This window comes from Gymnoscopelus braueri (assembly GCF_963280865.1).
Source record: "Gymnoscopelus braueri genome assembly, chromosome: 2".
NCBI lineage: Eukaryota > Metazoa > Chordata > Actinopteri > Myctophiformes > Myctophidae > Gymnoscopelus > Gymnoscopelus braueri.
In genome coordinates, this window is record NC_137604.1 from 47842222 (window position 1) to 47854278 (window position 12057).

Consider the following 12057-nt stretch of genomic DNA (forward strand, 5'->3'; position numbering starts at 1 on the left):
TGTACAGTACACTAACATAGTAGGCAATTCTGGCCCCAGTTAGGGGTTATAAATTAAATATTACAGGAAATAATGCTTGCAATGTCATTCTGCATAATCTCATACTGTGCGATTTCATCGTAATTCTCACAATGTCACTCTATTCACCATTAACTATTCACCTGAACGGTGATGTTATACATCATACTATGTTTTGATGGTCTAGTAATCCTAGACCATCAAAACATAGGTGTAGACATCACATATTCTATATTATCAAGTTTGGTTCAGGAGATACGATGCAAAATACATATTTTGGTTATGGCGGATAGTAAAATGACTGCCATGGCCACCAGGGGGGCGCTTTTGCGATGGAAAATGTTCAGGGTCCCAAACTGTACAAGTTTCATACTTTTATAAAAGAGTGAGCTATTCTGGGACCAATCCACCTGACAAAATGTCATTTTTGGTCGAATTTACAACGTAAGCTGATCGATAGCATATGAAGTTCAACCTTTAAATCTAGCATGTAATTTATTGCAATGTCCTCTGATACCAAAACCCTGGTGATGATCACAGCTCCTTGTAGCCACACAGATCCTTCCTCCGTCAGCCAGTGAGTAAAAATATCCCATAACTCTGAGGAGAGGCAGAGCCAGAAAAAAAAGTTGGGAGACAAGGGTCTGTGTGTCTTGCCAAAAACAAAACAGAACAGAACAGAGCAGAACAGCAGGTGCGAGAACACTCATTTGCATATCACCCCAAATGTCCCTTGATGCACACACAAATACTGTACGGTCACTCATATACCGTGTACACACACACACACACACACACACTCTTGACAAAGGCCACATTGTGCTGTCTTGTAGATACTTTCAAAGAATAGTTACCACACAAATTAGGCTCAACAACCTGGAACCAAAAGAGAAGTGTTGCATTCCACTTGTGCTTGCCTTTGAATGTGCACTGCTGTACATTCATGCGTCTGATTTGCACCCACAGTGACCGCAATTAAAGCCTCATTAATACTCACTCGCGTGAATAATAGATTTTCCGTGACGGCACCATCGCCGCACGCCGAAGAACAAATTGGGCTGTAGTGTATAACATGATGTAGATGATCAACTATTGAACTAGCTAAAACCAAGCACGGCAAACACAAAATGTGTGTGTGTTTGATCTGTGGTATTTCATCTGTTGGAAGCAACAGCTCTGTGGAAGAGAGTTACTCATCACTGCTTTGGGAGATTGCCTCATAAGCAAGAGAATGAAAGGGACAGGGAAGTGAAAGAATAAATGAGTAATGTGGTAAAAAAAAACGTGAAAAAGTAAGACAGCTGCACTGGGGGTTCATTTGGCTAAAGGCAGAGACTTGATTGAAATTTTGCCCGTCGGTTCCAACCGGATTTCCTTTCTCTTCTTCCTGAGCGCATTCCCTGGCAACTTGTAAATCCGCAAGAGGACAGGTGCGAGTCACTGGTGTGGAATGGGTACCTTTGGCACACACGCACACACACACGCGCACACACACACACACACACACACACACACACACACACACACACGCACACACACACACACACACGAACAAACATATGCACGCTTGTCTTAGTATACTGGCTTGATTCCGATGGCCTGGGGCAGGACTTTGCCTCTTTCCCCCCTGAGCCCTGAACCCCTGCAGCAAAATCTGCCTGGCCCTGTCCTAATCTTTATAAAAGTTCTCTCTTTTTTTTCCAGCCGTCTCTTTTGCAATGCTCCATCGTTTCTCCACTTTCTCTGCCAACTTCTATTCCATTCTGGCCATTAAACTTTAACCTTTATTCGACATATTTGCTTCCCTCCCTCCCTCTCCGATTTCATCTGCTCATGTCCGCCAAAGTCTCAACCTCTCTCTCTCTCTCCCCGATACCACTTCAGCCTCAGTGTTTGCTCCCACCGTGCACGTATCTCCTCAAACCTCCATCTCTGTCCACTCTCTCAGTCTTTGCCAGTCTGACTGTAGTGGTCCTGGGAGAGTAGTACAACAGCAGAATGTCAGACAGTAATATATTAACATTTAAAGAGCCTCGAGGGGCAAGGGGACCACTACAGCTTGAACCACTTGAAAGAATAGTATATAGCACTTTGTTGCATGTCAAATAGCGAGAAAATGCCAATCTACAAGCTCGCAATCGATGTACATTGCCGTACATGTACTGTACAAGCTTGTGAGCTTGTAGATTTCACCAATTATTTGCTTAATGTTCGCCTATTTTTGCTAAATGTTTACTGTGATATTATTCACCAAATGTTCTCTTATTTTTACATGCCCAGAATAGGGACGCTATGGTTCACGTGCTTAAAATAGCGGCCCTTCTGCCACACGCTGAAAACATTCACATGGGCAGCGTTGGCTCAGGAGGTAGAACAGCCGCTCCTACTGGCTTTGTGCCGAAGTGCACTTAAGCAAGACAAGATGTTGCCTTGCATGATTACCTCCTCCATTGGTGTGTATGTGTATGTAAGGTACTGTAGATTGTAAAGCACTTTGGATAAAAGCACTATAGAAATGTAGGCCATTTAACATTTACAAGCATACGACAGCAGAGCAGGGTGTTACATGCAGATCATCAGTCTTCCCAGACATTTCATGACCTCTGAACTTTTGATTGACATAGGACATGACCTCCCTCCCTCTTTCTCTCTGTCTGCCTCATCTCTCTCCCATTCCTCTCAGATTACTGGCTACGAACCACTTTCAGTGTTGTTCTGTCTGTGAAGTAGACGTGGTGCAGGCGTCTTGAAGCAAAAATGCTCTTGAGCTCAAGAAGTGGATAAAAGGTACTTACCACACTAATTCAATCCATTTTATGCTTTTATACTTTTAGAGGCAGTAATTTCATTTATTTTTATGCCTTACATAAAGCAATTGTGTGCGAGATGTGCTATACAAATATACCCGTCTTGCTTGGCCTAAATTAAACTACGTTTTGACTTTCAACATATAGCCGTGAGTATATCATTTTAAAGTCACAAAAGGGCAAAAGGTAAAACGATGAATTGCTATGATCTGTATAGGACAGAATGATAACATGAAAACCATAGAAAGAATAATTTTCACACGTCTGCAGCCTCATATACTGTATTATGCTTGCAAGTGCATGTATGCGCGTGTTGCTATAATACAGCATGTGAGTATTGTGTTAATGCAGAGGTAACAACAAACAGTAGTACCATACAAACTGAATTATTCAATGAGTATAAAGGAGGACCAGCAGGGGGTTAGTGATAGATGGATGAATAAGACAGAAAGGTGGTAGACAGTATAGAAGGATAGATGGATGGATGGATATGACAAGAGAGAGGGTGACACAGTTAACCCATTCAATCCAGGAAGGCATCATTTTAAGGTGTCATTTTAAGATTTCTTTGGATATAAAAAAAATAGCAGATATACAGTAAAAGCTCATAGGCACCGAGTACCGCGCTATGAGCTTGTAGATCTGCTATTTTTTTTTTTAATCTTGAAAATGTGTGCAAATCTTTAAATATATATATTTTTAAAGCGAACATTTGTAACTCAAATCTTTGCTTCTGGGAGGTCCCTGGAACAAAGCATACTAACAGTATGTTGCTATATCAGTGGTGCTCCACCTTTTCCATGTCAAGGACCCCCAAAATGATATGTATTTGGCCGCGGACCCCCATCTAAAAAAAAGAGTTCCAGGGACCCCCATGAAGCAAAGATTTGAGTTACAAATTTTCGCTTAAAAAAATATATATATTCAAAGTTTGCACACATTTTCCACCATTTTTCCAAAAATAGCAGATCTAAAAGCTCACACGCCATGAGCTTGTATATCTGCTATTTTTGAATAGCCAAAGAAATCTTAAAATGGCACAGATGCGTTCCCGGACTGAATGGGTTTTTAAAAAAGGAGCCACTCAAAAGGTCCTGGTAATAAAATAGAGGGCACCTGCCCAGGCACACACAAACAACAACAGACATTTGTTCCGGTGAGTGGCTGTCCCCGTGGGGGGGGCAGGCTACGCTTTGTTGCATCTGAACTGTCTTTCTGAAAACACGCCTCGCTGTTAAAACAAACTCAGTCTCAACAGGATACCTGCGTACAGTATACAGTATGATAAACCTCGCTGTCACAATGTGGTTCGGAAGCTGCAGGACTCAAATGCAGAACGAACAGGCACAGGCAGAGCAGTGAATTTGCAAGGTTTTGTTCTCAGAAACCCACACTGGGAAGTCACAAGGAATCAAGGAACTTCACTCAGATGCACTAGAAATTACACAGGGAACTGACCACATCACTTTCAACCGACAAACAAGGTATCCAACACACAGACAGGGGCATAAAAATAGACATGGACTAACTAGACAGTAGACACAGGTGATCACAACTGACAATCAACACCAGGATAGGCTAGGGGACGAAGAGGACACAGGTGGATACACTGGCAAATCACAGGACTGGTTAGACAAGAGAGACCAGACCAGAGTGTAGAAGAGAGAGTAACGCCACGCTTTGATCTCGCCGCAAAGCGGGCTATAGTTCCAAACATTGGAAGTATCTCATTGAGATAGACAGAGCACTTCCGCATTCCATTCTCAAGACATTCCTATAGACTCCTTAACAGACGACGTCACACTGGTTGCAAGCGATAAGAACCAATATTGCGCGCGCAGGTCCGGCACTGAGTGTTCGGAAATTGCGCACCGGAGCGCACTCGCCTATTCATTTGCATTGGCCAGTGCGCTCATTGCTGTATTTCCGAACGCACCCTATGTTGGGAATTGATTGCATGAAACAATCACCTGTGTGTTCAGTCTCAATGTTGGTAAACAAATAATTGGTCTATATGAGTCATGTTACCACTGGGTCCTCCTATCAGTGTGTGCATGAGGTTAATGAGAGGTCAAGTATAGAGTCTGGGCATAATGTCCAATAGAGCAGCAGTGGTAGACAAGTACACACTCAAGTCTAGAGAGACACAGCATACTAAAGAAGTGCAAAGGTGCACACACATAGCATGTACAGATGATGTGAGTCACGCAGCTGTTACATCAGTGTGGTGTTTGTAGAAAGAACCCTCTCCATTGTTGTTGGTGTGAAAACCCTGAGGTTGCCAGGGTAACTAATCTGGTTGTCATCCTTGCTAACCCTGGTGTCTGTGTTTCAGAATGATTGGAGGGCGGTGTATGTCATCAGTGGAGATCTGGCCCACCTGAATTGTCCTCTATAAAAGAGGTGGGTGGGCCAATACTTCTCTCTCACCATGCAGCTCAGTGGGGGCACTCCAGCCTTTTGGCTTAAATTATTTTGGTTGTATAGTTAGTTTTAATAAAGTAATTTAGACGTTCTTTGTTTGTGTGAGCTTCCTAATTTTGTTGCAAACTGAGGCATTTGTAACATTGGTAATACCTTCTCCAACTCACTTGTGGTGTTCCACAAGGGTCTATCCATGGACCTTTTATTATTTTTTGATTCATATGCTCCCCCTAGATCATGTCAAAAACTCCACCTCCATTTGCCTAGCTTCGCTTAAAGGAGTAGTTCATCCAAAAATGACGTATTTTCTACACACCCCATGAAGCTGTGAATTTATGGAGATGTTTTTGTCACATTCCTAAGCCAATAATTTGATGACCGGCAGAAAGATGCTAATGTCTCCGGTAGGAGACTCTGCAAGTCTCCTGCCGGAGACTCTGCCGGACAAATTATAGGATTAGGAATGCGACAAAAACAAAAATCTCCATGAATTCAAGGCTTCATGGGTGTAATTGTAAAGTATTTTTTGGGGTGAACTACTCCTTTATGGCCTGTCCTAGCCAATGCCAAGAGAATTGTGTAACAATGATGTCAGTGATTCCCCTGTTTGGCCCTCTCAATTCCAGATCCCATATAAAAGATAGGCTTCATGTCAGCTAATGTGAAACTCGTTGCAAAAAAACGTAGGTGGTATATTATTAGACTCTGAACTTTGATTTAAGGCTCAAGTAAAGAGGGTTGTTCAGTCTCAATATAGTTGCTAATGCCCTCTGTCCTCCGTTATTCGTGGCATATTATTCCTGTATTTAGATACTGTGTATCATCATCTATTATTTGATAACATTAAAATGGACATTTGCCACAAAGTGAGAGTGGAGGCCGACTTTTATGAAGAAATGAGATATCCTTAAATAGGGCGTTACACTGGTGCAGGGGTAAAGTTTCTGTCCACCATCACAGAATCAATGCGTTCGAGTTTGCTCCACCAGTGACTCCCAACAGCTGGGGCAGGGGGTTGCTGAACGGCAGGAGTAGGATGGAGATGCTACGTTCTCCTGCTTGGGGGCTCCTCACATGCAGGCGGGTTAGTAGGGTATGACAGCAGTGGCAAAACACAGAAACGTGTGGGAAAGACTAATAGGTATAACGCCTAAATTAGGAGAAAATAGGGGTAAAGAATTATTGGCTACTCTATATTTAAGGGGAATATTATACACGTACACACATATATATATATATATATATATATATATCCTGAAATACATATTTCTATGAACTGAAGTGTGGGCTATCAGTGAAGTGTGAGAATTTAATGGAGCGAGAGAGAGAGAGAGAAAGAGAGAGCGAGATACAGAGACCACAGCTAGTGTGGGTGTGAGTTACAGTGTTGGTCTACTGTGCGCGTGTCTTCACATGTGTTGTAGGCAGCTCTTCCACTGTGGGTGCGTGATATTCTGCTGCAGTGCATTCACACCATCAACCCTTCCCTGCAGAATTCAACAATGATGTCATCTTTCCCTTTCATCTCTCTCTCTCTCTCTCCCTCTCTCAGGCAGTGAACGGGTTTTTTCCACAGTGATGAGAGGCAAGAGAAGAGAACCAGATCTGATTTGGACAGGGAAGGGAAAGAACATTTTAAAGAAAATGAGACTAAATGAAAGGAAAAGTAGAAAAGGGATAAAGTGTGTTCCATGAGATGCTTTCGGTGAGAAGAAAATCAAATCCCTAGTTAAAAAATAACAACTGAAAAGACGTTAATTCTGTGCTCTATCCATTGAGCTACACAGAATCACAACCTCATATGACAACACAACCCAGGTACCTCCATCTACGGATGCAGCATTACCTTTTCAACAGCCCAGTTTGCCCAATTCAGACTCATTATTTCACTAAACTACAAGCACATACATTTTGTATCTATAATTTCTTTTATCCCACGATTTTGCAACCCTTTTTCACCCAATGCCAATTCTCTAAGTGATCCTGGGCGCTACACTCCCCCCGCCAGCCTAGGGAGCCCAGAGCCGAGCTCATGCCTCCTTCAATGCATGAGAGCCAACTGACCTTCTTATCACCTGACAGGAGGGAGTTTGCCCGGTAGGACATAGCGCGTGGAAGGAACACTTCTCCAACCAGAACATTATTCCAACCAGTTCCTTCCCCCTCCATCAGAGTACATTATTTTTTTTAACAAAATAATGCTTTTTCTATCCAATATCCTTGAATGTATGAAAAAACAAGAATTCAACTTACTTTGATTTCTGACATTTTTACACAATTCCATAGCTTTGGTTGCCTTTGGTTGATATAATACCAGTAACACATTAGTATAGGGGAACGTCTGTAATACTGACCCCCTGTTTCTAGCTAGCATTGACCTCTTTATTGGTGTCTGTTTGTTTCCACCATCGCCACAGCTGCCGTTTAACCCCCTACTCCAGTGCCCTAGTGCTGTAGATGCCACCATCATAAACACACTGTGTTCCTCTACTGAATGCATAAACAGTAACGCTCTGACCTGGCAACTCACAGCCACTGCTCCCAGTGGTGAACCTCAATTAGACACAGGCAAACCACAACATACTGCTCTACTGCCAAGAAGAACAGGGCAACCTTTTGCTGCTGGCGGCAAAGCAGGTGTGTGTGTGTGTGTGTGTGTGTGTGTGTGTGTGTGTGTGTGTGTGTGTGTGTGTGTGTGTGTGTGTGTGTGTGTGTGTGTGTGTGTGTGTGTGTGTGTGTGTGTGTGTGTGTGTGTGTTAAACGCATCAACCCAGTGGCTTGATGAAATGAACACACAGTGGAGGGGTTGAGTTGACACTACTGCAGCTCCCTGGCTAAAACTGATAGTGTGTGCGTGTGTGTGTGTGTGTGTGTGTGTGTGTGTGTGTGTGCGTGTGTGCGTGTGTGTGTGTGTTCCACAATGTGTGTGCACGCGTGCTTCTGAATTTTATTTGTGCATGCATGTGTGTGAGTACACCACAGTATGTGTGCTTGTTCACGAGTCAGTGGGTGTATTAAAGTGTGAGTGTGTGCCTACACACAATGATTAAGCGCTAGTTGGCATCCGAGTGGCCTGTCAAGAGTTGGCCTTGATAACTGTCTAGTGAGAGGGACAAACAAAAGTACAGCACAGATAATGAAAAACATGTCAAGTGTTCAGTTAATTTGGACAGTCATTTACTAGCTTTAATACCATCACCAAGCCTTAAAATGCCAAGAAGAGAACATGAGCAAGAATCCCCTCAGCCAGCTGGTCCTGAGACTCACCTCCACCAACCCTCCCCTAACTCAAATAATCTGGACCAGGGGTGGGAAACTTTGATGATCGAGAGGGCCACTAAATTTCCACACTCACTCCCAAGGGCCACATTGCATATTCTGTCTCTCTGTATTTTAACTTTTTTTCACCATTCTGTCACACAAAAGTAGCAAAAGTAGCCGATCTACAAGCTCAAAACGCGCCGCAGTGCGACGTGTTTTGAGTTTGTAGATCTGCTATTTTAGCTATTTTTGTTTGCTATTTTTTAATTGGAATCTTGAAATGTAACATTTTTATTTAATTTCAAATGCATTTAGTGAAACCTATGTTAACTTTATGAACTTAAATACAAATAAAAAAGACAATAGAATTGTAATACTAGTCATTAAGCTACTAATATAGACTGAAGCAATTAAACTTCATGTTTGCAAAAGCAAAATTATATCACCTATTGGAAAAACACAACAAAACCCCACAGTAAATTAGAACGCTATTTGGCCCTAAACCGAGAATACGCAGTGGCAGATGTTGACTATGTACAGACTCAGTGACCACCACCTGGCAATAGAAACAGGCAGACACAAACAGAACAGGCTGCCTAGAGAAGACAGACTGTGTTCACTCTGCTCTCAAGGGGAGGTGGAGAGCTACACGTCCTGTTACAATATGACAAATATAACTAATAGAGCATCAGAGTAATAGAGCATCAGAGTAATAGAGCATAGAGTAACAGGAAGGTACACTTCCTGTTACAATGTGACAAATATATCTAATAGAGCATCATTCTTCCCTAAAATTAAAGAAAAATATAAAGAATTTGAATCCACCATGAATAAGTCACCACTTCAATATGTTCTAGGAGAATAGTCTAAATGCACCTTTTTGGCTGCACAATATGCGTGGAGTTAGGGACAGCCAGTGGATAGAAGAAGAGCCAAGACCATCTGGCTAAACATTTCACTATATCACTGTTATCATTGTCTCATTGTTTGTTATTCACTTGTTTTCATTATTACTATATTGCTTGTTATCCATTATCCCATAATCAACGAAACCTCTGTGGACAGGATCAGTCTGTTCAGAATCTCTCTGTCCTGCCCGTTTCTCCTCAATGGCTGGAGCAATTGATCTGAATTTGCACACGGCAATTGCAATTAGCATATGCACCAAATAACGGCGCCCGTTTTTTAACTTTCCCAAAATGTAAGCTGTTTATTAGCATTTTTATGTAAAAGAATTCGACAGCCGTCACCATGGTTACAGCCCCCCAAGCTATGGGATGATGAATGATCAAACTGCGCATGCGTCGACCCACTCTGTTAGACAGAGAACGCTGCAAACTTATAAAGGACTTTCATTTACGCCCCGTGTCCACACACACTGCATTTCATGAGAGGGAGGATGCTTTGGATATCATCTTCATGCCACAAGCATGCAGATTCACACGCGCAATGTTCGAATGCAGGTGCGACGGGTTCGGCCGTGTGTGTCTGTGTGCGTGTGCGTGTGCGTGCGTGTGTGTGTGTGTGTGTGTGTGTGTGTGTGTGTGTGTTCGCTGTGGGTTCACGACGCGGCGACGGCACGCGCGCGGCATGTGTGAACTGTTGCAGGTACCATGTACAAAGTCACCTATATTAATATAGTCTATGAAAGATCTTCACCGCCAAGTAAAAACACCAAATGGAGTCAGCTAGTTTGCAAATAGCTGCTTTCACAGGGTTTTCCTTGTGACAGCAGCGATAGAGAATAGAAAGTGAATGTGATACAGAGAGGTCACAAAGTAACTGCAAGACACTGAGAAAGAAAGAAAGAAAGAAAGAAAGAAAGAAAGAAAGAAAGAAAGAAAGAAAGAAAGAAAGAATGTGGAGGACACTGACAGGAAAAAGGAAAGAAAGTTCAGAGGGGACAGGGGACTATGTAATATCTGTGTATTATTATACAGAGTGAAATGTGTGTTGAGTAAAATGAGTGTTAGTTTAACTCTGAGAGTCTAACAACTAACATTTATACTGTCAGTGTTATTTTTACTGTGTTCGCCTCCATGGTGTCCAGATTCAATAGCTACTGCTGGTAACCCCTTGCCAGCTAAACACATCAACCCAGTGGCTTGATGAAATGAACACACAGTGGAGGGAGGTGTGTGTGTGTGTGTGTGTGTGTGTGTGTGTGTGTGTGTGTGTGTGTGTGTGTGTGTGTGTGTGTGTGTGTGTGTGTGTGTTCAGGCAGGCACGAGCATGCATGCATCAATTTGTGTTTTAGCTTTTTTTTTATTTTTTATTGTGTGTTTGCGTGTGAGATCAGAGTGATGGATTGCATGGGTATGAATGTCCTCAGTGCAGCTGGTTGGGAAAAGAATACAAGAGAAGACAAGCCCATAAACGGTGGAGAACAGCCCCGCCTAGTGGCTGGAGGACAATCACCCATCAGAGATGGAAAGAAGAGAGCTCAGTTCTAAACATAAACACTTTTTTTTTTTCATGAAGGAAGTACAAAATCTTAGATGATGAATACAAAGTAACAGAAGACTACAGATGTTAGGACAGCTGTGTGATCTGAGTAGACCAGCTGTGTGAATGTTGGAAAGAGACAAATGTCTCAAGACATATTGTTGCTTTTGTGAAACTCATCAAGCACCAAATAATCCTTCATAAAGTGGAATGCACAGAAGAACACATGCACCAATCTCTCTGTCATATGTCACTGTGAGTGATGGGAGACCAAACAGGCACAAAGAAATGACAGTGTGTGTGTGTGTGTGTGTGTGTGTGTGTGTGTGTGTGTGTGTGTGTGTGTGTGTGTGTGTGTGTGTGTGTGTGTGTGTGTGTGTGTGTGTGTGTGTGTGTAGTGTACCTGTCTGATGGGCTCAGGAACTCGATAGCGACAGCACGAGTATGTGAGGCGCACTGCTGTGTCCAGACTGATCTTGTGGCCGACTGACACATACACAGGTTTAGTACTGCTGTCTGAGCTACGCAAGGCCTAGACAGAGAGCAAGAGTAGAGAGAGAGAGAGAGAGAGAGAGAGAGAGAGAGAGAGAGAGAGAGAGAGAGAGAGTGTGAGAGAGAGAGAGGGGGGGTATATTGAGGTCAGCAACAACTCCATTAGAGTTTTTCTTTATTGTTTGTGTCTGTCAGCTTACATACCTTGCCCAGTATTTTTCCTGAGGATGCTGTGAGTGGGAAGCAGTCCCCTCCTTTCTGCAGGGCAGCTATCTGTGGAGGAAAAGAAAACAAAGTAATGCTGCTGTCATAACAAAGCAAACATCCACCGTCTCAAGACACTGACTAAAAAGTTACAATCCATTACGTTTTATTAAGACTCGGCAGTCGAACCCGGGTCTCCCGCATGGGAAACCAAATATCTCAAACAAGAAGGGAGTTATATTGTACTAAAATACTGTACAATGCAGAGTGTTAAAAAAATATCCGAATTGAAGTTTAAAGGACCATACCGGCATTCATATAGGTCATTGCGTATTCATAGCGAGTGAATAAACCAGGAAAATACTAGCCTGGGACCAGAGGAATCTGCCAGTGCCAAAAAAAAATG

The 12057-nt window shown here is 42.7% G+C and overlaps 1 protein-coding gene across 1 annotated transcript in view; it reads right to left on the reverse strand.

The window, feature by feature from the left end:
• LOC308101377 (endonuclease V-like) overlaps nucleotides 1–12057 on the reverse strand; it is a 71309-nt gene that overhangs the window by 43143 nt on the left and 16109 nt on the right. The window contains exons 6-7 of the mRNA XM_080450799.1: nucleotides 11652–11720; nucleotides 11359–11487 (exon numbers count right to left, since the gene is read on the reverse strand). Coding sequence (XP_080306925.1) covers nucleotides 11359–11487; nucleotides 11652–11720 — 198 coding nt within the window. The remainder of the gene's footprint in view (nucleotides 1–11358; nucleotides 11488–11651; nucleotides 11721–12057) is intronic.